The sequence below is a fragment of the Dicentrarchus labrax genome, unplaced genomic scaffold, assembly GCF_905237075.1.
Source record: "Dicentrarchus labrax unplaced genomic scaffold, dlabrax2021, whole genome shotgun sequence".
Classification (NCBI taxonomy): domain Eukaryota; kingdom Metazoa; phylum Chordata; class Actinopteri; family Moronidae; genus Dicentrarchus; species Dicentrarchus labrax.
The window spans coordinates 8,058,154-8,083,973 of NW_026136708.1; the positions used below are offsets into that span (position 1 = coordinate 8,058,154).

Sequence of the window (25,820 nt, forward strand, 5' to 3'; positions counted from 1 at the left end):
GCGCACATAGACAAATCCCACATGCGCATGCACGCGCACACACCTTCCCCACTGAGAGCCAATCAGCCGATGGTGTTCATTACAGCATCCAGACACAGCTGTCTCAGGGATGCAAGCACTGGTTTTAGTGGCCGACTGTAAGAGCCTATCAGGTGCAGTGTTACTGGTAGGACCCAGAGGTGCAGCCAATCAGCTGCAAGCCTGCTGCTACATAGATGTGGGTGGGGCACCAGCGCTTGGCACAGGTTCACCATGAACAGGAGGAACCCTGAGCGGAGTCTAATTGCTGTTGGCATTGAAATCTGTGTGTGTGTGAGTGTGTGCCCCAAGGTCGGAGTGGGACTTTGACCACGGGGTGCTGTAGGTCAGTGTCTCTTTTTACACATTCTCCCTCAACCTCTCACTGCTTCTCTCTGTGCTGCTGCTGACTGTGCCAGCTATCTTATGTTGATGGTACCAAACTCACCCTTATATGGCTTCACATGTGCTCTTGAGCAAGCATCTTTATCCACATTTATGTTAATAATGTAGCCTGCTGTATGGAGGATGGTAAATCAGACCAATAGGGCATAAACACTGCTCTACTGCACCTCTCATCACTATCTATCTATCTATCTATCTATCTATCTATCTATCTATCTATCTATCTATCGAGTTTTCAGATAACATGATTTGTTCCACCCACGACCACACCTGCATACATTTATGCTATGTCTTACTTTATAGTGAATACTTATTGTACTGTATATTGTGTGTACTATAGATAGATAGACTTTATTAATCCCTGAAGGAAAATTGGGTCGTCATAGCAGCCAGGCACATTTAAATATAATAAAAATACAATAGCATAAAATACAACAATAGAATAAAATACAACAATAGAATAAAATACTTGAGGTAGAAAAGATAAAAAAGATAAATAGGTAGATAAGGGGCAAAGAAAAAAAGGCGCAAAGAAGTTGTAGTTGCACATATAATATATACATATAATTAAGAGCAGATCCTCCATTTCCTTTGTGCATTGCATTATTGGCTGATAGCATACATCAACAATACACTCAAATCAAATGGTTGTTAGCATGCAAGCAGGAAAACTTTTTTCTTAAAAAACTGCATAGAACTAGTAATGGGATGTCATTTTTCTGCATTGTGAGAGAACTAAAAAAAAACATATTAAAACATACATCTGGCACATTGCACTGGACTGTGTAAATAAATCCATCGCCAGTCAAGTATGGTAACTACGGAGGAACTTTTGTTTGATGTAAAATGCCCTGACAAGCTGTGTGCTGATACACTTGTTATAGCTAATCTGTTTTGTCTGACAGCCACTTAAATACTCAGCTGTGATTGAGGATGAGTGATTCTGTGCTTTACAGAGGCGCTCTGTAGGTGGCAATATAGACTGTGACTAACTGCATCAAGCGAGTACTTCCTGCGGTGTGTTGTGGTCCAGCTGGGTGCATGTGTCCCTGTGTCAGTGTGTGGTCAGACCTTTGTATCTTCCCTTGTCTACTTGGTGTATGACTTAAAATGTGCAAGATTGAACACGTGTTTTAGTTCTGTTGATTGTGAGCAATACAGTGTTTGTTTGACAATTGAGCTGGTTGTGTGTGTGTGTGTGTGTGTGTGTGTGTGTCCCCGACTATAGTGCGCCCTGCATGTTAGTAGAACACAAACAGTTGCTTTGTGCTGTGATCTAATGAGCATTGATCTCTGTGAGCCAAAGTTCAAACACACATTACTCAAGGTCAGATATACAGCAGTATCAAGGCAAACTGATGAAACTGAAGTGGTTTTAAATGTTTTTAAATGTCACAGGTCATTGTGGTTCAGATTTATTATAAGCACTATATAGTGTGTGTCTGTGTGTATATATATTTGAACAGCCATATTGATAGATCTGTTTGATCTAGATATGCCGCTAGATAGATCTGGATATCTAATCCTCTTTGGGGCTTTTCCTTTTTCAATTACTGAGGCAGTCAAAAGCTTGAAACTTACACAGCTACAGTATCTGTTTCCCATTTGTCAGGATTAGACATACAGTATTAGTTTTAATCATCTCCAGCTGTGGAGAGACTGAAGGTGCTGTAGGTCTCTGGGGAAAAATCTTGGGACAGTAAAGCCGGGGTTTGTGTTTGTAGACTGGGATTTGGGTTGAAGGACTGATCCCTGGCTTGATGGAGCCTGAATGTCTGACTCCTCTCCTGCAGGCTGATCATTTTATCTTTCCAGTTTCCCTCTCTTCCATCTCTCCCTTTCTCCCACTTATGGATTCAGCAACAGCCTCTTTTCCATGTTAATGGATCTGATACGACACCAATAAGTCCTGGATATGTGAGGAACTCCTTTGTTGCTTTATGTGTTATACACTGCTGACTTCTTGATTGCTCACGCTCAACTGTAGACATTTGTACTGAAATGGGACTGCAGATCTGACATTTCTGAAGTCTTTTCTGGAAGATCTAGAGTTAATCGAATACTAGATCACAGGGACAATTATTAATTTCATACCACAAAGCCACACTAGCAGCTTATGGGATGGCAATGCTATTCTAAAAACACAGCTAATTCCCTCTTGGATGCCCCTATGGTAGATAAAACATGATAAAGTGCACTCTAAGGTGCTCTTCCAGTGGACAAATGTGGTAAAGTGTCCTTTAGGGTGCTAATCCTAACCCTGACTAAGCTGTTCCACCATAAATACTTCACAACGGTCTCTGTGCTACTGCCCTTTTTATATATTTTTCGCCCCTGCCCCTCAAACAACCTGAGTCTGCTGCTGGTCCTGACTGAAATATCTTGACTATTAGAGCGCTTTTGTACAGATGTTCATGGTCCCCAGATGATGAGTCCTCATGACTTTTCTTCTAGCACCATAATGAGGTTGACATTTGTCAACTGTTCGATGGATTGCCTTTAAATTTGGTACATATATAAATGGTCCTCTCAGGGTGAACTGTGCTAACTTCAGTGATCCCCTGACTTTTCATTTAGAACCATGATCAGGTCAATGTTTTAATTTGTACTTTGGTTTATGAGTAAATACATTAATTCCCGTAATCTTCCCATCCTCCCATGACTTTTCCTTAATCCACAGCTGTACTTTGCTTTCAGTAGTAATCAGCAGAAGTTAGCATGTTACTATACTAAACTAAGGAGGTGAACATGGTTGACATTATACCTGCTATACATCAGCATGTTAGCATTGTCATTGTGAGAAGTACTGTATGCTAAAGTCAACATTTAGCTAAAAGCAGTGCTGTGCTGAAGTACAGCTTCACATTATTGTCCTTTTTTTCTCTTTTAGTCTCGTTTTATTTATTAATCATTTGAGTATTAATCAAGGAGAAAAAAGCAAAAGATTTGTCTTATTTATCAAAATCTGCTGCTTTTCTATGTTTTACATCATTGTAAATTTAATATTTTGGGGGTTTTTAACTTTTTCTTCAGACAAAACAAGCTGTCTGAAGACCTCAATTCAGGCTCAGAAAAATTAAAGAGCGTTTTACTTTTTGAACATTTATTTATTCATTTAATACAATTATAATTTTTTAAAGCAAGAATCGAAAGTAAGTTAATTATTCTATCAATATTAATTGATAATGAAAATAATCATTGGATTTTGTTGTTACATTGGTGGTTATCCATTTTTTAAATTTTGTTTACTGAGTATTGCAATCTTTCCCATAATTTAAAGCAAATGTGACAAAGAAATCATTCATAATCAATTCATGTCACTGCAATGCAAATGGGGGAGGTCATGTGCTGCAAATACAGACTAAGAGGTGCCACTTTGACAAGAATTACTAATGAGACCTATTAACTACATGTTAGGAGGCATATTCTTTAACTAAACGACTGCTTTGTACATTTTCTCATGACTGATCCGCCCCTCTCATGAAGTTTGACAGCAGGATTGATGTGTGGTCCTGCCTGAGGCCTGAGCCTGCCCGTGGTGGCCCCCCCACCTACGCCACCACCTCCATTTGCGTGGATTGGAGTGTTTCATTGTCCTCTGAATGTGAAGCATCGACCCAGCATCATCACTGCTGCCTGATGTGTATTGACAGGAGCAGTTGGTGGTATGTGTGTGACCCATATGAATACCAATATTAATAGTAACTGTGTGCTAAATTCATGCAGGACAAGGGCAAATACATAGAGGTGAACACAGTTTAACCCTGGATGCTCATTCATACCAACAGGCAGGCTAATGCAAGTGCATAAAAGTGTGGAAGTGAATGTAGGATTTCTTTATTGCATTGTAGGTGCATTGTAAGAGGAAAATAAGCTTCAAAGAGGTTGCAAAGAAGAGAGGATAACTTGGGCATTTCCACAATACACCGTGATTTACACTGTAAACCAATATTGCATGCATCTGGTGACTGACCTGAAATAAATCAAAATGTCTTGGTTTATGGTATTGTCTGTAATGTCCCGCTGTACCAGAGAGCCATGGCAAGCAGTGGAGGTCATATTTCTCTCTCGGTGCACAGCTGTGTGCTTTGAAGTTGCACAGGTGTGTGCTCTTACACCCTCGTTACAAAGTTACAACCTTAAAGTTGAGGCTTTTTAAAAAAACATTTTGTTCAAGAGATGTTGGAAGTTCTGACTAATTTTTTACCGCAAGCTATTGAGGGTGAAGTCATCTCAGGTTTCCTCATGGTAAACACTGCGCTGCTCTTTTATCATGTTTATGATCCTAAAAATAGGTCTCACATCAGTTTTCAGTGTTACGAGGCTTCATACCCATCAAAACACCATCTGGTGAATAGTTAAAGCTGCTATAATAAATATTTTTTTATATGAACAATGGATCAAATGATTGTCTATGTGTTTGGTAACACGTTAGTCATTTCAACTTATGTCAGTGCTGCCCCCCTCCCCCCGATGTTCAGGTTTAAACATCAGTTTGAAATGTGGCTTGCAAGTTAATACAGGTTAATTAATAAGTTGAGTGCTATTTGGACAAATATTGACTAACACTACTGATTATTTTTCACTACCAGCTTTTGCATGTGGAACGTGACCTACAATGGAAAATGTTACATAACTGATAGGTTAACTTAGCAGGCACCAAGTTACAATTTATCAGAAGTTAAGGCCAACAGCTTTTAGACTACAATGATGCAAACATACACATACAGCCTTTCAAGTCTGTCTGCTCAAGATTACAAATATATACTAATTTGATAATAACAGTAAATATAATACATTATGAAAAATAATGTCAGTTGAATTCAATTTTTTGTGTTCATTATGGGTAAATGAACACATGGGTGTTTGTCATGAACATATCTGCACAGTTGCAGTTGTTTTTTGTCAGTGGCATGATTAATACAGTTTGTTTATGCCATTCAAAGAACTTGAACTTGAGGTAAGATTAGGGAAAGATTGTGGTCTTGGTTAAATACTGCAAAAATTTGAAGTTAATTTAAACCTTGGGCCAGAATTTATGTCCTGTGCTTTGTCCACAACTTTCTTGTACTGCAGAGAAGTCACAGGGAGGTGACTTCTCTGCAGTACAAGAAAGTTGCACTTCGTGGACTTGAAAAAAATGCCACTGAACATAATATAGGCAGCAATTAGGTTTTGATTTTATAGTGTATATAAACACAGTGTAGAGTCTTTCTACTAAAAGCTACAAAGAACTGTAATGCTTTTATTGAATGTCATCAATTTCTCATTCATTTTGCACTTACCATCTACATTGTAACTTTTATGAAAAATATTTTGTTAATGGGGCAGAAATATGAATGCACTAACATTTGTGACAGAGCATGTTCAGCAGCTTGTTTAGTTTCTCTGCTTGCAAGAGAAAGATTAATTCGATATATTTATATATTGCAGAAGCTGTAGATTACACATTGTACCATGATGCCTGCGCACGATGCTGCAGCCACATCACATCTGTCAGTAATAACAGCCACATTTGTCATACTGCAGTCTGACACACACACAACACAAAATGGAGAAGGATGTTGCAAACTATGATACATCCAGTGTCAGGTATGAGGTCACGTGTCCTGTCTCTGTTGTGAATCTGTATAATAACACAGTGCATTCTGGGTGACAACAGTGTGGTTTATGAGTCATAATTATGCACACTGAGGCGTCACAAGGCAGAGCACTGAAGCTGATCTTCACAGACGCATATGTGTGTGTGTGTGTGTGTGTGTGTGTGTGTGCGTGTGTGTGTTTAAGAGAGAGAGAAGTAATCAAATCTTTGTGAATGAGAGGGAAATCACTCCCTCCTCCTTTTCCCCCGCTCTGTCTCCCTTCCCCCTCTGTCTCTCCCCTGCCAGCTCCCATTGGTGTGTGGCGTAATTAAAATGATCGGCTCATGTGAGTCAGACAGTTTGTGTGTGTGTGTGTGTGTGTGTGTGTGTGTGTGTGTGTGTGTGTGTGTGTGTGTGTGTGTGTGTGTGTGTGTGTGTGTGTGTGTGTGTGTGTGTGTGTGTGTGCAGTTGTTTGCAGCTGAAATTCAATCCCCAGGCCTGAGAGGATGAGCTAGTGTGAGTTAACCGGGAGGACAGGAAACGTCAGAGATCTTTAACCTCCTCTCTGTCACACTTCTCACAATCCTTTTTCTTTCTCCACCTCACTTTACCTCGTATAGCGTGACTGTATACAGGTGGATTGTGGGTGTTTGTGGGGATGAAGGGAAGGGGAAGTCTGATTGGATTATACAGAACAACATGTGACTGGAGAACTAGAACTAGAAAAATATACAGTGCAATCTGCATGTATCTGGACACTGACACATTTATTTTGTTGTTTTGAATCCAGCACATTGGATTAGAAATGAAACAATGGCCATGAGGTCAAAGTGCTTGCACTCAGCTTTAGTGTGAGGGTGTTTACAGCTATATTGGGTGAACTGTGTAGGACCAATAGCCCCCTTTTTACCCCCTTTGTCACAAGAAGCAATTGAAAATGACCTGGCAGACCACACTAGTGTAGTGAATGTAAGAGGAAGAGGTAAAAAGGTGTGGAAAAACCCCTTTGCAGATGGAAAATGCTGCAAGCCCCTGATAGGAGAAAAAGTATAGGGGTTACAGTCTGCAAAAAAAGTAAATAAGTGAATGTCCTGTAGAGTTCTTGACAAACGAGACAAACCTGTCAACTTGTAGCAGAGTAATGGAAAGAAGAAAAGGCAGGGGAAAAGGGGCCAGCTCAGGATCCAAGAACTAAACACCACCTAATCTGTCAAACGTGGTGGATGTGGATGATTATTAAACAGACCCAAGCAAAAGCATCAGAACTAATGCTCTTTGTTTCTTATTTATTCCACAAAGACATATTGTATAGATATTTGCTCCTTAGTAACAATCTCTTATTCTACATGTGGCTATGAGTGTGTCCTATGTGCAAGTGTATGACTACTCAGTGACGGTGCCTTCATGTGGTGTGTGCTAGTGTGTGAATCATAGTGAAGAGGCATGGCAGTTTTGTGGAATATGCTGCCACTGCACAGCAGATACGTTCCTGTAGAGTTTTATGCTCTCTTTCACAGAGCTCACGTCACAGAGATGTTATGTGATGGGATGCAGGCAAGACACTTGTGCGGTTTCTACATGTAAACACATTTTAGTCAACAAATCAACTGGCAGTGCCAAAAACTGGGTAAAGGAGATACTAGCAGTGACAATACAATACCCGACTTAAGCAGAAGGACAGTTAAGATGCCAGTATAACTGCAACAGGTTGCTTGTCAAATGGTCAGTGTCTTTCTTGATGTCACTACATACTAGATCCCTAGTATATAGTATATGTACTGTTTCAGTACAAACATTTTTAAGTAAAGGTCAACTATACCTGGACAAAGCTGGACAAGTCATTTACATCTATTTGTTCATTCTGCTGTTCTTTAGACAGTCAAATATGAACAGCTGTACACACAAAGGTACATTTGCTTGTGCTTATTAAAGGTGACTCAGATTCTGACTACTTTACCTAGCAGCTTTCAGCGTTTGAGTCTGACTCTGTATGTATGTAATGTACACACATTTCCAAAACTTGATTTCAGTTCTTTCTTTCAGTTTCTCATCAGTGGCATCATTTTTACTTCCATCATTGCTTTTTGCAGCTCACTCATTTTCAGCTCCATCACACCCTCCTATTCTGTCCTCTTGTCCCTGCCTCACACACACACACACACACGCACACACACACACACACGCACTTTTACTCTCACTCATGCTGTGTGTCAGACAGAAGGCCAGCCCTCCCGCTGTATGCTAATAGCCACATTGTAGCACTCTCTCTCTCTCTCTTTCTCTCTCTCTATCTGTAACACACACACACACACAGAGTTAAACACACACAATAGAAACCGAGGTGTGTAGCTTTGAGGATTAGAATACAGTCTGCTGCCAGGGTCTAACCTGAGAGAGAGAGAGAGAGAGAGAGAGAGAGAGAGAGAGAGAGAGAGAGAAATGGGGGATGGGTGTATACTGTAAGTAGTGGATGTCCTTTCACCCTTCCTGTTCTGCCTCTTCTCTTTTCTCTCTCTCCATCGTTTCTCCACTGCTCTCCCCTGTTTCCATCCCCCACGATCTTGCTGCCCGCCACCCACCTCTCTCTCTCTCTCTCTCTCTCTCTCTCTCTCTCTCTCTCTCTCTCTCTATGCAGTGGAGTTATCTCCATCCCACCCAGGCATTTAAGTCTCTCTACCTGTGTGTCCATCTGTCTCCTCTATCCCCTTCCCTCAATCCACTTTTCTTTTTCTTTCATCCATTTGCTGTAAAAAAAACTCCTTCCTACTCTTTTGTGTTTTCTGCTCACAGTAAGTTTCTCCACTGAGACCAAAGACCTACTCTCGACTCTCTCTGTGTCACACACACAAACACACTATGATGAGTAGTGTCCATTGTGACAACTACAATATGATGGTAAACAAGTCTGTCTCTTCCTGAACAGAAAAAGAAAGAAGGATGGATGAACTTGGACAGGAGTTACTGTTCAGTCAGCGAGCAGCCTTTTCATGGAGAGTATAAATAAATAAATCAGAAAAATAGATTTAAACAGCTCACTGTTTCGTAAGATCTTTTGGTCTTTTCTAAGAAAGTAAAATGTTAGGTTTCAAGACTAAATGGCTTAATGCTGGGATGAGATGATATCTGTTGCAACAGTTGCTCATATTGTAGTGGAAGACAGCTGACATAGCATTAGGGACACCTCCTGAGATCCCAGTATCAAAACTATTATGTCAGAAATGTTTTGCCTTCTACCGCCTACGACAGCTTCTGTTGAGCTATAGAAGCCTTGCGTGCTCTTCCGTGTACAATAAGTAAAGGAGAGGAATTCGTTGTTTTATTTACGTTCAGTGAAACTCAGTACTGTATGTATGCTGCACACCAACACAATCACCTCTTGCTGTCATCTGAGATGGAATCATCTATGTATGAAAGCAGACTGGGATTTGTCTGGGTCTAATGTGTAGTGTGCCATACTATATTATCACACACACCTGACGCAATGATCATCAAAACAAGACAAAAAGTATATTATTGCAATAGCTGCTGTTGTTTGTAGGGAGTAATATGTTATGTTAGAGTAAGGTCCTCAGTATGTGCATTCATTGCCTCGAAACAGAGACCTGGACAAAAGAAAAACTCTGCATGAACCTCTCTTGTATGCACTGATGTGGCTGACAGACTTTCAACGTTCAAGAATTTCAACTGGCTCCTGAGCCAAAGAACCCTTCAAAATGACAAGAAAATATTTATTTATTTGTAAATTTATATATTTGAAGGGGCACTCCACCAAATGAATACACATGAAGTTTTGTTTGCTCCTCATGTGGAGTACTACTCAGCCTGTAAAAAGCAGTTAATTTCTTCTGTTGCTTTGGAGGAGCTTTCTGAAGTGTAAGAAAATAACCTTGATGATGTCTGCATGGTTAACTCGGCAATAGCTTGCAGACTAAAAATGTTAACAGAAAGCCTGTGTTACAGTCTGTGGCATTGAGTTTGACTGTGTGTTGACCAGGCAGGGGAAGTGCTCAATTATGGGAAATGTAGGATCCAGTATTTGTGGAGCTTAGCTCATAAAAGTCAGCATATCTGAGCTTCGATTTTCTTTTTTTTCTCTTGCGAGCCTCCCAACTTTGTGAAGTGGAGTACTACATCTCTTGAGTGCTTTAAATGTGTGCCTAAATTTATATGGAGCTGTACTGTCGCCTCATTTCTATGAGAAGGCGACATGATGCAACTCATTGCAAGCAGACATTTGTGTGTAATTTAAGGTAAATGTGTTTCTTCCAGGATCTGGCAAATATGTGAACTAATATCTCAATGATTATAAAAAGGACAAGTAAAAAAGACATTTTCGTGAAGATTTGTGTCAAAACAGCAGTACTACAGCAGTAAACTGTACTAAACTGCTGTCAAACTGCGATGTCCATTGCCGTCCGCACCAATTACAAAGCAAACCATGCCATCCAACAGTTCTATAGCCAGTCCAATCAATGAAATTGCCTGCTGGCTATACACAGCAGGACAGATGTGGGTGCTGTGAGCAGGGTGAGCTGTACTAGAAAGAGACAATTGCTGGCATGTCAGATGATGTACAGTAAATATGGGAGGGATTTATTGGTTACTGGCAGTCCCGCTGCGATGTGGAACCTACCCAGAAGATTAGTGTTACGGCCACACACCACTTACTGTATATAATATATAATCTACATGCATCTGGATATGCAGAGCAATGGAGTATTAAAGGGGCAGATGTTAGCATTGCATGCTCCAATTTGGTTACTTTTTTTATCTACGTTTGTTTTATTAATGTAAACATTTTCCTTATTCCATAGATGCAGTATTTCATTTAATTCCATTTTACAGCTTATAGACATGTAAATACATCTTCACATATATGCAACATGCTTCTAACTGTGTGTGGTTTACATTAACTGTGCACAGTCAATTGAGCCTCAAATTCCAACAGAGGGATGTATTGTTTTTTTCTATCTCCACCTGTGTCCCTTTCTGTTAATGAACATCCGGTAAATTTGTCAGATCAGTGTGTGTGTGTGTGTGTGTGTGTGTGTGTGGCGCGTGCATGTGTGTGATTGTGTTGCATACAGAGTTCCACCCAAGCCCGGCATGCCACCTCAAATCATATCCGAGAAAAGACGGGAGCCATCAGATGAATTAAAATCTATTGCTCCTCCTCCCCGCCTCCCTTCCCTCTCTCCACGCGGGCTTACGCATCCCCGCCTCGGCCAATCCGGGAGCTGGGTAGAGGAGAGCAGTGAGGGGAGGTGTGAGAGGAGGAAGAAGAGAGAGAGGGGGGAAGGAGGAGAAGGAGGGGCAGGACCAGCAGCCTCCGGGGCTGGCGGCCCATCGCTCTTGTCACAGCTGGGAGGGGAGGATGGGAGGGATGGAGGGAGGAGGAGGGATGAAGGGGGGGTGGAGAGGGAGGAGGTAATCCAATGAGACACAGAGAGGAGAGGCATTGCGAGGGCAACGCCTCACAGCACCGGGAATCTCTCTCCATCTCCATCTCTCTCTCTCTTTCCCCCTCTACTCTGTCTCTGAAGCGTAAAAACCAAAGGACTCTCATCTCCCATTCAGTCTCCTCTGTATGTGGCTGAGGGCTGCTCTCATATTTTTAAGTCCCTCTTTCCCCCACAACTCAAAATTCTCGTAAATTCTTTCCTAATTTTGCTTCTCTACCTGTTTATGGATGAACTGATGGCCACAAACCAGGATTATTTTTGTCACTCCTAGGAGGCAGCATCTTTTACTGGAGTCATCTTTGTTCTTGTGCTCACAGCTGCTGAGTGTACCGTGGCTAGTGGGGAAATAGGTTAGTGTGCCTGTTCGGTGCCGGGCAGCAGAGGTGATTGAATGTTTTGAGCACGGTGGAGACGAAGAGGAGGGGGATGCCTTCCTGGCGGTAGCGCTCTGTAGCCCTGCGACCACTTGGGGAGAAGGTGTCTTGGCGATGCTGGCGCTGAACTCCGACCTTTAGTGAAAGTGTCAGCAACCAAATTCAGTACAGACAAAGGAAAAAGCAACGTTTTTTTTCTCAACATTTTTGCCATTGCGAAAGAGGGCTGACCTGTGTGTCTGCTGTGTGTAGTGGGCACCATGGACATCAACCTTCAGTCGCACCGATTTTACTTCCCCCAGATCTACTGTGCTGAACCGGGGGCGCAGCCACAGCTCGCTGAGTTCAAAGTCAGGTAGGCTTCCAAGGGTGGGAAAGGTGTTCACAGTGGATCCATCAATAGATGAGACATCCATCACTGGCACCTGAGTGGTGGAGACACCCAAGTCTGATGTCTCCATTTGCCTTTGTCAGCGCAGGTGTCTTTTAGATCCACCCAATATTTAGCTAGAGCATCATGATTGTCTTTTCCAACAGATCCCCAGCTGCTGCTGCTGCTGTATATGAAGCGTTTCTGTGTATGATGAGTGCTGCTGTGAGTGGCTGGTTGCCCTTGCAGGGGGATGGGGCTGCATGCTAATGTGTTAGCTAGCTGTGCAGAAAAGTGTTAGGCTCCTGGGAGAAGCAGAGGGCATTGATGGCCTATGAAGGAGCTTGCCAAGTTTGGACAGAGGGGGTGACAGTGCAGCAGTTGTGTTACATTTGCCATCCAGGGCCCTGTGGCCGCTGTAGCCCTCTTGTTGGCTGCCTCTGTGGCTCTTTTGTTCTCTGTGTTTACGCCTCTCTCTTTCTTTTCCTACTACTCTTCCTCTCCAATCAACGCTGAAAGTGCTCAGGGAGGCTTGTTGCATCCACAGCCGACGCCTGCCGTCATGGTTGCAGAGTGCTCCAAGACGCATGCTCAGATATGCAACAGCTTCCCTGCTCTTTGTCTTGTTGAGATGTAATTGTGCCGAACAGAGCTGTTGCATTCAGGCGTGCAAGAAGTCAGACCTGATGCTGTGCGACATCCACATAAGAAAATATTTGTCTTTTCACTCCAATGAAGCACACATTCACAGTTATTTTAGCTTCTTTGTAGCCATCTTTCCCAGTATCCTTCACCATCCGTCCATCTATCCATCCTTGCATTCATGTTTTGAGACGTCCTTGTAATCTCGTTTGCGATACGTTTGACGATTCCTCCTCTAACAGCTCTGATTAGTGCAGCTTTAAGGGACTCAGCCAGAGTTTTGCCCCACTAAGCAGCTTTCAGTTTGGCCGGTGCTCCAGGCGGGAGCTGCTTTATGGGGCTACAGCGTGTCACTATCACGCCCTGGCCGAGGTCCCCGTCAGCTCCACGGGAGTCCGAGAGCATTCGCAGCTGGTCGGCATTACCAGGAGAAAGAGAGGGTATCAGTTTGTACCCACTTCATAACAGTTGTCCTGGGACATCTCCTGTATGATCAAATGTTTTACACTGTGCATGTCATCCCTGCTGTTTTTAACCCAGGTTAGTAAATCACTTTATGGCCAACAGGGTTATTTGAGAGTGTTTTAAGCCTAATAAACAATTAAACAGGTTTGATTCACCGCAGTCTCACCTCAGTCAAATGTCCACATCAGCAAACATCAGGAAATGTCTTCCGATATTAGTGTTTGGTGTCTGTGCGTGTGTAGACTGCAGCCTTAATGAAAAAAACTACAGTCTCGCACATTTCCGGCTGAGCCTCACACCTCTCCTCTTCTTCACTGGAGCAGGGACACGTAAGAGAGGAACACCAGTGCACACAAACACCAACACTGCGTGCATTTGCAGAGATTAAAGAGGTTTAATGTGCGACGTGTTTTCACAAAACAAGCAATATTAATGTTTCACAAATCAGATTTCGTGCAATGAATACTTACAGTCGAGTTTTTATTGAAAATAAATAAACAGACTGCTGTATCTATTTCTGTGCAGATTAATCACTTGTCATACTTTTCCTCGCTGATGAAGTTAGTTCAGCACATTGTAAACGGGAAACGGACACAGCTACACAGAGGCGCCAATCACCGTGTTATTAGCATCATGAGCTCATTAAAGCTCAGTGAGAGGGAAGACGAAGATGAGATTGGAGATAGAAAAATGAGAAATCAAGAGAGACGGAGAGCAAAAGAGAGAGGCAGAGGAGGGAAATGAGATGAGAGGGAGGAAAAATAAGAGACCAGGAGGGAGAGGGGGGATGGTGAGAAAAGCATAGCTAAGCAAAAGGAAGAGAGAGTGGATTGTAAATGGCAGAGGGAAACAGTAAGGCGGATGGGGGTGGAATTAGAGGAGAAGGGAGTCATTGTAGAAAAAAATATATAGATGTTGATGATGGTCTTTGGTAGGGTTTTGGTGTGGCACACGCCTTGGAAAAACCTTTTGCGAGGGATGCTGGGATATTAGCACCAGCCTGAGCTCCATGGTGACCAAAGTAGACTTAGCCACAGTATAGCCAGATAACCATGACAACCAGTGCTGGCCAATCCTTGGGAGCGCACCGACCCATACAGTACACGTATGCACAGAAATGCACACACATACACATCCAGAGAGAGACCTTCTGCTTTAATGCCTCTTCAAGCTCCAAGCAGAAACCCAACCTTGGTAATGTGCTGTGTATGTTTTCTTTACCCTGAAGATCCAGTGCAATGATATTTATTCAAAGTTTCTAAAGCATTTTTATAAATAACCCAATAGTAGCTGCTTGCATTTTTTTTATCTTCAATATCAAAAAAAAAAAAATCCACCACACAGTGACATACATACATTTGTACACATTAACAATAGATAATTGAACTAGCGTGACTGGCTGGTTCAGTTACAAATAACCACAAAAAAGCAATTGATTAAAAAAAGAAGCATTACACCAGGAGGCTAAAGCTAAAGCTGTTTCTCTCTGTTGTCAGCTGACAATGTTCTCACGAGTAAAACAACAGCATTGGTTGGACGGTCAAATATGAAAGGACCTATGTTACGTTACATAACTGACGAGGAGTTCTTGTGTCCATGTTATGGCTTTTGTCTCAGAAGCAAGAAGTAGAAGTAGCGTGATAGCTTAACAGTAATTGTTACTTTAATTTAAACAGGCGTGGAAGTAGCGAATTACAAATACTCATATTGTTGTAATTAAATCCTTTTTGGGGGTATTTTGGGTACATTTAGTTACATGTAGTTTCTCCTATAGACTTGGAAGGGGAGGGTGAAGCGAGGGAGATGCAGTCAGAAACAAATTGCCTTAGATTGATCCATTCATTCCTTTCATCATTTATCCAATAAATGTGCCTTGTTGAAAGTAGATATTTCTACATGGATCTCCCCTCACCTCAAGTGTTAAACAATAGGGAGATAAACTTATTTTATCATTACTTCCAAAGCATGAGAAATGTCTAAATCAACATGTTGCTCTCACCCTGACTCCCCTTCCAAAATAGGATTTCAGTTGTAGCTAATTCTCCCCTTCAGCTCACTCACTTCTTATTCACCTTGAAATTCTTTGACTCAAATCCAAGAGCTGCTGTAATGTACACTATTGCTTAAGGATTATGTCTTACGATGATGGAAGGGCTTTCTGTTTTTCCCAGAGGAGACCAAATGTCTTTATTGTTCCCTCAGTGCACTGTGGCCTGACAGATTAGAGACGGAGTCCACCGCACATGCATGTCAAACATAAGAAAGCACTGCTGGAAATTTATAAAATATTCTGGGTCATCGAATCCACTGACTGATGATTTGTGGCACAAATACGAGCTGCCTTAAAACCCACATGCCCATTATGGCGCTGCGTATGTTTGAAAAGAGGACGAGTCGGCCAATTACAGATGCCTGTGAGTACGTTTTATGCCGACTATCAGGTCCCACTGTAGTCTGCAACGGAGAGCACTTAACCTAATGGCCTTCAGCAAACGCTCAACTCTAAAATGGATCACATGTAAACATGTCTGCGTTGTGTGTATGTGTTTGTGCATACGCGTGTGTGTTTGTATGCGAGGCTCAACAGTAAGTAGCAGCAGTTAAATGGCATCATGGGAAGAGGGTTGCACAGCCTTGGGGCATTTCCACAGTTTCCCTTTCTCCTTCACTTCACACTCTCTTTTCTCTTTCTGTGCTTCCAGGGGTAAGGAAGTGTTTCTTTTAGACAATCTGAGTATAAATGCTCCAGCTAGGCTCTCACCTACAGTCTCCTCTCTGCTGGGAAATTTTTTCCCCTCTGCCAAATGGAGACGCATGCATTTTTTAAAACCACCCCCTGCTCATTGCTGTGCTCTTTATCTTCTGTATCTCTCCGCATCCTTAGATTTATCTGTCTGTCTCTGTTTCAATTTCTCTTCTCCCGTCCTCTTCTTCGCTCTCAATTTATCTCTGTCCCTCATTTTCCCCTTGTACTCTTTCTCGTTTTTCCCTCACTCCTCCTCCCAGCATGGGGTCTAAGCGACTCTGTCCAACCATTTCATTCGTCGGCTCATGCCTGGGTTGATTGGGAGGATGAAATCCCTACATGCATGCACACACTCACCAGTGGAAGTAGACAAAGTTTGATTCCTGTAATATGTTTACAGTAGCGCGTAGCTTCAGTTGGAGGTAGACAAGGACAGCCTGAGGCACTAGACTCTGTATTAAACATTCCAACAAATGCTCATTAAGCCGAGATCAAGATTCCCACGAACAACAAACTAGACAGGAATGTCTGGACTTCAAGCCATTAATGCCACACATGAAACTAAATGTCTTTTTTAAAGAATAGTTTTACATTTTGGAAATTACACTTCCTTGCTTTCTGGCTGAGAATTAGGTGAGATGACCATTACGACTCTTGAATGTATAACATGAAACTGGAGTCAGGAGACACTTAGCCTAGCTTAGCATTAAGACAGGTGAAAATCCCACCTACCAGCACATCTAAAGCTGGCTAAACTCCTGAGCTTTAGATATGCTTTTTTGACGCAGCAAGGTTAGCTGTTTCCCTGTAGCTTTGTATTTAACGCAAAAATATGAGAGTGGTATCAATTGTCTCATCTTACTCTAACCACATTCCCCAGAATGTCACATTATTTCTTAAGGTGATCTTCATCCACCTGCAGGTTTCAGATCTCATCATCTGCCTGCGCCTTATCAAGTCTCAGCTGTGTGCCGGATTGCACTGAGTTCACAGCAGATTAACTTGTTTGTTTAGGGCTGCAGTCAACTCATCATGGATCTATTGACCATGTGTTGTCTCTGCCGATGCTTCTGTTATGTCAGAGGATTTGGCTGTCTTTGCTGAGACATAAAGGACCATCCGAAGTCTAAATCCTCCGTCGCTGAGTCTCTCAGTTATTTTCCACTCTCTTCTGTCTCTCTGATATAAGCCAAGCGGGGTCAGACAGTCCTCTCTTTAATTTCAGTTGTTCCGCCTGGCGTCTTCTCTCAGTGATGGGAGGATAAGTCAGGAGTGAACAAGACGATGTAAGGACAACAGTTAAGAGTTAAGACCATCCGAAGTAAGCTTGCCAACTCCCTATTAGACCTTGTGTACCTGCCGTTTTGCTGACGTGACAACACACTTTTATGAGTTTCTTAAATGTTGTACACGTGGTTCAGTCAGAAATTAAGACATCCTCCACTAACTCACCACTTATGCTATATGTTAATCTGAAGCTGAGATTTTCTCATCCATCACACTTAATAATGCGTACATTATTGGCCACATATAAAAGCTGAAAGTACCTGATCTCACGTTAAACCTCCTGATTCTGCCCTCCGCAACAAGATTTCCCACTGCTGTGCTGCTTTTTCAGAGTCTCAGCATTAGTGCTCAGGGTTGAGGAAACTCTTAAATGCTTTATGCGATCAAGCAGAGCAGCAGTAAAAGAAACCACATCCTCGCACTCACTTCTTGCACTCACTTCGCAGGCTCTCAGCTTGAATTAAACCATAAATTCAGACCTGTTTTATAGCACCAGGACGTGTTTTTTTTCCCTTTTGGTCGTCCCGGCTGACCTCTGTGGACTGTTTGACACGCTTAAGCCTTTATTAGTGGTTTGAAAAGAGAATGACAAAACCCCCAAAGCAAGGCAACATGTACAGTAGACACAGCAAATGGTTATAAATACAGTATGCTTCACGGTCTGTGGAGTCTGTAGTGTCTGCCTTCGAGGCAGTGGGACATACAGTATTTCATAGCAGTACATACACTGACTCCCACACACACAATATGGATGCATACACCCGTGCTAATACACAGTTGCAGCCTCGTGAGACAGTTATTTGATGATGAGATGATGAGACAGGACATTATGTAGTATTGTTGCAAAAGACATTCGGGTCTGTAATTAAAGAGCAGACTGTCTGAAGGCTTATGTTGCTATTTTTTTTATCCATATCTCACTGCTCATTCATCTTTTCTTCACAGCCATACTTTCTAGGGCAAGCGAATATTCCACTCCAGTTGTCATGCCAACAGATTAGCGTGCTCTTGCGTGGTCTCAGCAGTCGTCACTAGAGTCTAGGAGTGTGTGTGTGTGTGTGTGTGTGTGTGTTGCTGTAAGCATGTGACATCCTTTGTGTGTGTGTGTGTGTGTGTGTGTCTGTCTGTCTTCTCTACAGGGTCTCCAGGCTCTGGTATGCATTCAAATACACGCACGTTGAATACACTCAATACACACAAACACACACTGTTTCATTAGCATGCTTTTGAATGACTCGTAGCAGACTCTACGGCATCAAAAATACTCACCGAAATAACTACAGAAGTCTTGAAGCCCTAGAAAATGGGGCCAAATGAAAATATTTTTGCTCGTATGACATTGTCACCAAAAGAACATGTTTATGTTTTAACAAATTTTCCAAAGCAGATAGCTTTATAAACAGATTAATTTATTTTTCTCACCTTCTCTGTCTGTCTGGGGATGATGAAGGGCCAGGACGTGATGCCCAGAGATTATAGTATTACTTGCCCGATAGCACTGAATGTACAAGCTTTGGTGCTGGAAAAAACTCTGAAAATATCATTAAAAGGATTATGTGAATTGGCATTAAAACAGCTTCTTAAATGTCTAACAGCTGACCTGATGATAGCGCTACAGGAGAAGTCAGGGATCATCAAAGTCATTAGCATTTATCCTCAAGGGACCTGCACCAATTGTTATGGTAATCCATTCAATAGGTGTCCAGGAATTTCACCCTGAACCACAAATGCAACCTCAGTCACCCTTATGGTGGCGCTAGAAGAAAAATCTTTAGCCTTCATCCTCTGGAAACCATGGCAATCCATCTATTTGTTATTGAAGGATTTAACTTGAAAAAAGGTGGTGGACACATTGCTATCTATCTTTAGTGGGGCTAAAAACTGCAATTTGTAATGCATGCTCTAAAACACACAAAAAGCATATTCTTTTTTAAATTGCTATTTTCTTGCTATGTTGAAAGGAACTGTGTCAGTGGTCTAAAACTGTGCACAGTTTGGCCTGCACAATAGCCTGAACAAATTGGGCCAGAGAGAGAGAGAAGATTTAAAACTCTGGGTCCATAGAGATGGAGTTTAAAAACCGCTGTTCTATTTTGGTACTAATATGCAGTGTCATATCCAACAATAATAACTATTACTGAGTCACACTTCAGCTTTACCATGAACCATTGCCTAATAGTCAGTGGAAGACGGATGACCATCCCCTCTGTCAGGTCACAAGACTGTCCTTCCTTAACTATAACATTTATACAAGCACACAGTCATGATTTCCACACATATAAAATGTGTAACCTAATTCAGCCAAGGCCAGCTATTTTTAGACTTTTCCTTTGCAAGTTGAGCAATTTGGTTTGTTTTATAACTGTTTGTATTAGAGCCGGCAGGCTGTTTGAAAGTCTGCTGTCAGCGCAGGCCAATTTTTCTATCTTCCGAGTCTTCTGTCCCGTTTTACCCTCCCTGCTTCACTTTTTTCCACCCTCCCCCCCTTCACCACCAAAACCTCAAATACGCAAGCAAGCAAGCTGCTTATGTAACTGGCCTGCAAACCAGCCTGACAGTTTACTTTCTTCTAGACCATTTTTCACAGATATACGCATAAACATGTTTCCACATAAACATGCAGTGATTTATACCACAGGACACAAGCATGCGCACACACACTGTGATGCCATCCTTATTCATTTGCTCCTCGCTTAGAGGAATAAATGGGGTATTGTTTGGAAAATAGAAAAAGTCCGACTATAATTTCACTTTCAGATACTGTTGAAAACATATGGCCTGTATATTGTACATTTCTTAAGCATATTTAATGTGTTAATATCAAATATATTGTAGGTAGGCAGGAAGTGTGTTTGATTTTTATTTCAGAGCTTTAAGGTTTTAATATATCATCACATAAACCAAGAGAAATTTTTATTTTCTATGTTACAGACATGATGTTTTTTCTAAATACTAGTGCTGGGTGATACTGGATTGTAGACTGGTATACCGGTTTTAATTTCCTATATGATATTAATTTCTCATATACCAACATACCATACTATAGTTGAAACAACTGCTGTAGCTCATTTGTTTCTTGTGCAATAGAAACATTTGATAAATATCTTGATGATTACTTAAATACTTTTTTTTTTATATTTTACAATTAGGTAACATTTAAACAAATGAAACAGGTTTTGGAACACTTGTTTCTTAAGTTGCTTCATACATTTGCTAAAAATAATGAATAGTTGAACATTTGCTGTCTAAATTCCTTTAAAACCTTGCTGTTAGTGCAGCTGCCCATCCACAGTCCTTGTTGTGGACTCTTTCATGTGCAGAGAATACATTTTCACCCCAAAACATTTTGATCTCTTTACAAAGTTTCTGGAGGCGGCTTGAACCTTTTTGCAGAGCAAACATGGCTGACAGTCAAGACAGAAAGCTGCAGCAGCGACTGGGACAAACCTTTTTCTGTCAGTGCTTGTGTATCTTCCCTGAAGAAACATTTGACAGCAGATGAGTATTTGTTTAGAGACTCAGATGGGAGCAGAAATTAATGTCATTTAACCAAAGTGGCTGCTCATTATGCCAACTGGCCCCTGTGGTTGGATTGCAGTGTCGGTTTAGCACACTTTATCCCATTTTCTATGAAAGCTGAGGTTGAGCTTGTGCTCGTTCTCATTGCCCTGGCACGCTTATAAATGTTTAAGCTGTCAGCTGTTCTTCTTTCTGCTTTATGCAGCTTTGATGTTTCATGCAGATGATGCTCTCACATGCAGAAATAAAGACACACACACATATCTGTATGCGTAGACAAGACATTTCTTTGTGCACTCTCTTTGGCCAGTTTAGAGGCAGAGGATCCTCCATCATTTTCCTCCTGTCTAGGAAAACAGAGAGCGTTTAGTGAATGCGTTAGACAAAAAGACAAACAATTTGTGGTGACGATTGTTTTGCCAGCTAACTCTCTGGATTTGGCTGTTCCCTCTAAGCAGCTGGCTGCGGGACACAAAGACGCTTTTTGTGATCCGCTCTCCTCCTCTTTCATTGCTTCTGAACCACAAATCAAAAAACATCTTTACGGTACACAGTGACAAAGGATAGTGAATCAGCAACAGTAATGGACAAAAATAAAGACTTTTAAACCACTGGGCTGAATACTGTTACAGCCTGAATCGATTTTCTGTCTTGTTATTCACCTGTAGGGACTGTATTAACATCTCCTTTAAAAAGGATGCATGTAATAGGAGAGATACGACTGAACTCAAACTCAGAGCCAGAACAGCGGCGAGTGATATTAGCCAGGAATGTTGGAGCTAAAGTTTAGTCTGGATCTAATGCAGCTCCTCGTCTCGTTTCAAGGTCGTTGCTACAGTGTGTAATGATTTTATTGGGGCTTGTTTTAAGTGGCTGTTGCTTTTGCAAATGAGAAACAACAAATCTCAAAGGAGAATCCAATATTTGGTTTGTTAATGACGTATGTAGCTGTGACAGCTTTGACACCTTGGATCGTATAAATATGTTGATATCTACTCATATTTTGGAAATATTTCCCTGTCACAGCAGGGCAAGTGGGCTACAGCTCTGTGTTGCTTTAAATTTTCATGTTTTTACCACTGTTTCTGTCTGGTTGGTGTCATCACGAGGTTTACTATGTATTAACCTCTTGCATCATTGGATAAGCTAATCCATCAAATCAGTTCAGGACATTTTGATCTCCTAATGACAGCCACTGCTGCCCATTGGCAGATTTCCATTCAGGGACAATATTGTCTGGCAGTTTGTTTGATTGATTGTGTATTTGTCTCTGTAACCTGCAGGGACAGACGGGGTGGTTCAATTCCAGGTTTGATTGAATTGTGTCTTACAGTATGTTGTGTTCTGACACCCGTTTTGTTATTGTGTAGGCTACTGTTTCAGGGATGGGCATTGGACATTAATTCCATATTTGAGTACATGAACAGAATTATTATCGAGTACTTATAAAAAAATAAATTAACATAAGAATAGAATCTGAAATGAACACTCAAGTGAAAATGAGGTTAGGGTTATCGTACCAGTAATTCAATCATTTGTCTGGTGGAAAAGCTGTGGCTTGTTTATTTTCTATCTGCAGCCGCCTTGGGCTATAGCTTAACAGGTAATTTTGTTTGGATTTTGCACCTCATCTCTAAATTCACTGCACTTTCCTCAGCCTTTCCATACTCTTGTAGTTGTTCACTGCAATGGTAGCTTGTCCTCTGGCTCAACAATCAACTCGCAGAAGCCTCTTCCTTCCACAAAGTTTAACAGGAGCATATCTCCAGTCAACATTTGATGAACCGGCTAATCTGCTCTGCCCTTGTAGCATCTCGACGCCGCTTGTTAACACTGTTAATATTAGCAAATAAGGTGATGAGAGGTTGTCATCTCCACTGTTTTCTCCTTGTGTCAAATCTGCCAAAGGTTCATTTCAAACTGGTTGTTCTATGATACATAAGTTTAATGTTACATAGCTTTTGCTCGTTCCTTTTGCCTACTTTTTTAACTAATCATTACTCTTATGCCTGGTCAGAATTCTGCCAGTAATGTTGGACTCCAACTATGTGAATGAATACGTCCAAACAAGTACTCAAGTACTCATGCCCATCCCTACACAGTTTGCATCTTTTTATGTCCTTGATATTTAGTCTCTCTCTCTGACCGAAGCTTAGTTTGAACCATAATGGTGTTCTCTCCATGCTTTGTTTATTACAGTTACAAAACAGTGTGCTTCATTACAGAGCTCTCTTTCAACACTGATATATGAGATGATGAAGTGAGAGTAAGCTTGCCTTCAATTGATCTCACAATTTTTAGGTTAAAACCAAAACAGTACATCCAGAAATTGGTTGTTTGAAACAGCACCACAGATAAGAGCACCTGTTACTCTCTTGATTATATTTGTCTCTAAATGCGGCTTTACTTTCATAGTTTCGTACTTTCATAGCTCTTCTTATGGGTGCTATAGAAAGCTGAGGGCAACTAACAGTGTGTTTGAAGGTGTCCTTTATTTAACATCGTTTTTTATTAAGTTAGTTTTGGATTTTTTGGTTTGTCTTTTTGTACTTTAGCACTGTTCAGAAAAATGTCTCCACTTGCATGGATAGTAAAAAGCTCCACTGCCAAGAGAGAAAAGCCACACTGTTGGTTTCTGTGGTTTCACACATGTGCTTTGCATACACCAAATATGTTGCATTTGCTGTGCCGTGACGTTTGCCCTCCACTCCGACTGGTGGCAAAAGGTCACAGTTTACTTAATTTAATCAGATTTATACAAACAAAGATCATATTTGGAGGAACTGAATTTTCACTTGCAGGTGTGCAGGTTATATTTGAATTCAGAAACCACCACCTGCAGATGATGTAACATATGATCATGTGATCATGTAGGAAATCATAATTTCCTCCATGCTAACATACATCAGTCTACTTTTTCAAACTAAACCGTTTTAAGCCTTGTCTTTAGTTTGCTGCCTATCTTTGCAGTCTTCATTCACACAACGTGGATCCACTTTGTTTGTGTAGGTGAACGATATCTGTACTGTGTACGCAAAAATTTGCATGCAGCTATGTCGATGTGTGTGTCTTCGTTTCTATTTCGAGCAGATCTTTCTTTGTTGTTAGCGCACCGCTGCCTTGAGCGCAGAGGCCCCAGAAAGTAGAGCAGCACAATAGCTTTGATGTTGTGATGTCTGCAGGGTGGTGTAAGAGCTGCAGCCTGCCTGCTGTGTGGACAGAGACGTATACAGGGCCCTCTGACAGCACAGATTACTGTGAGAGACAGACTAGGACTGACACACGCAAACCCTCACACTCTTACAGGAGTGTGTTCATACAGAGAGAAGCACAATCGTTCATGAGAGGATGGAGTGACAGTAATTGACTTACTGTTACATCACAGATACAGCTACTAACTGTTATTAAACTCCTTACTAACTGATGCACCCTCTGGCTGGTGTGTATTCATAAAAACACACAGAAAAATTAATGAAAACTGCTTAGAAGGTCAAACATTCATTCTCAGTTTCAATGAAGTACTTTATTCATCTCTGAAAGAAAACCAATTCGCACAACAGCAATAAATTATGCAGAAATGCAAAAATTTTCACCTATGCTCCATTGCAAAGTGCTATTATCAAGCAGTTATTGTGCTAAATTTAAATTCCACCTCCCTTTTTTGTCAATTCATCAGCAGAAGAGATGATCAAAGTGCTAATTATGTTTCATGCTTGAGGATTTTTTAATGTCTATTTCCAACATGTTTTTCTGTTCTACCTGGGTTTTCTCTGCGAGTCAAACGCGTATCCCTCTCCTCTGACAGCTCATGGCTGTGCTGTTCATCTTGGATCAGAGGAGCTATGCCAGCAGAGTAAATTTAGTGCCGGCAGACAGGAAGTGTGGCACCAGAAACAGAGAGGGGAACGAAACACTTTGACGCTGCTGGTTATAGTGAACCGTGTGACTGGTCCAGGGGTGAGCAGAATGTTAGATCCTCATCAGTGATGAAGGCACTGCAAAATACTTGTGTGAAGTACTTGCATCTGACCTGTGTACTGTAGACTTTAGGGTCATGTGAAAAATTTATTTTATGTTTGTGCAAGAGAAGAGTAATGAGAAAGTCCAACCATAGTGGAAGGAGTTTGGGTGAATCAGGCATCCCATTAACCCTACAATGACCTGAGACACAAATGAGAGCAACTTGGGCAGATGTGTGTGTGTGTGTGTGTGTGTGTGTGTGTGTGTGTGTGTGTGTGTGTGTGTGTGTGTGTGTGTGTGTGTGTGTGTGTGTGTGCATGAGTTTAAAAGAGGGAAATGAAAAAGAAAAGGGGTGCATTTGAGGAATAATTATTCTTTTCAACCATGCAAACATGCAGCAGTGTGGATGAATAATTCATGTGTTTATCATTACAGACCCTCATTAATCTGACCTCAGACAGACACACGGACCTATTAACTTACCAGGTTTGATGATGAGAAGCCAATGGAAAACATATTAATAATAATAGTATAATGTTAGTTTGTGTTAAAGTAATTTAAGCTACAAATCAGACACTCTGGGATACTTAAAGGGTTGGACTGAGTTTTGACTGCATGTGTTGTTTGAGTTTACTGTTTTATGTCTGAAAATCTTCTTTTCAGTTCAGAGCGAATCCATCCCAGTCAGCCGTTGCAGAGCTGAAACAGCGTGCATTTCTCTCACTGTTCGTGTTGCATTCAGTTACCTACGGTGTACTCATCTCAGCCTGCACTGTCAAGGTTATTGTTTGATGTCTAAAGTCATTGAGGGATGAAATTATACATTATAGCCGGATTGAACAGTTGAACAGTACAAAATAGCAATGTAAGCAATGAGTAATGGCAGGGATTTAATAGTGGGTGACCACCTTTTACACTTGTATATGATTCCCCTGCTCTATGGTTGGACCATTTCTGTGGAAGACAATTCCTGAGCAACTCTCTGAGATT

General features: G+C 41.4%; 1 protein-coding gene across 2 annotated transcripts in view; it reads left to right on the forward strand.

Moving 5' to 3' along the window:
- The first annotated feature begins 11,471 nt into the window (after positions 1–11,471).
- Positions 11,472–25,820, forward strand: part of evlb (Enah/Vasp-like b) — a 33,694-nt gene continuing 19,345 nt past the window's right edge. For both annotated transcript variants that reach the window (XM_051408007.1, XM_051408008.1), the window contains exon 1: positions 11,472–12,196. In XM_051408007.1, the coding sequence (XP_051263967.1) occupies positions 12,102–12,196 (95 nt within the window). In that variant the 5' untranslated portion in view covers positions 11,472–12,101. The remainder of the gene's footprint in view (positions 12,197–25,820) is intronic.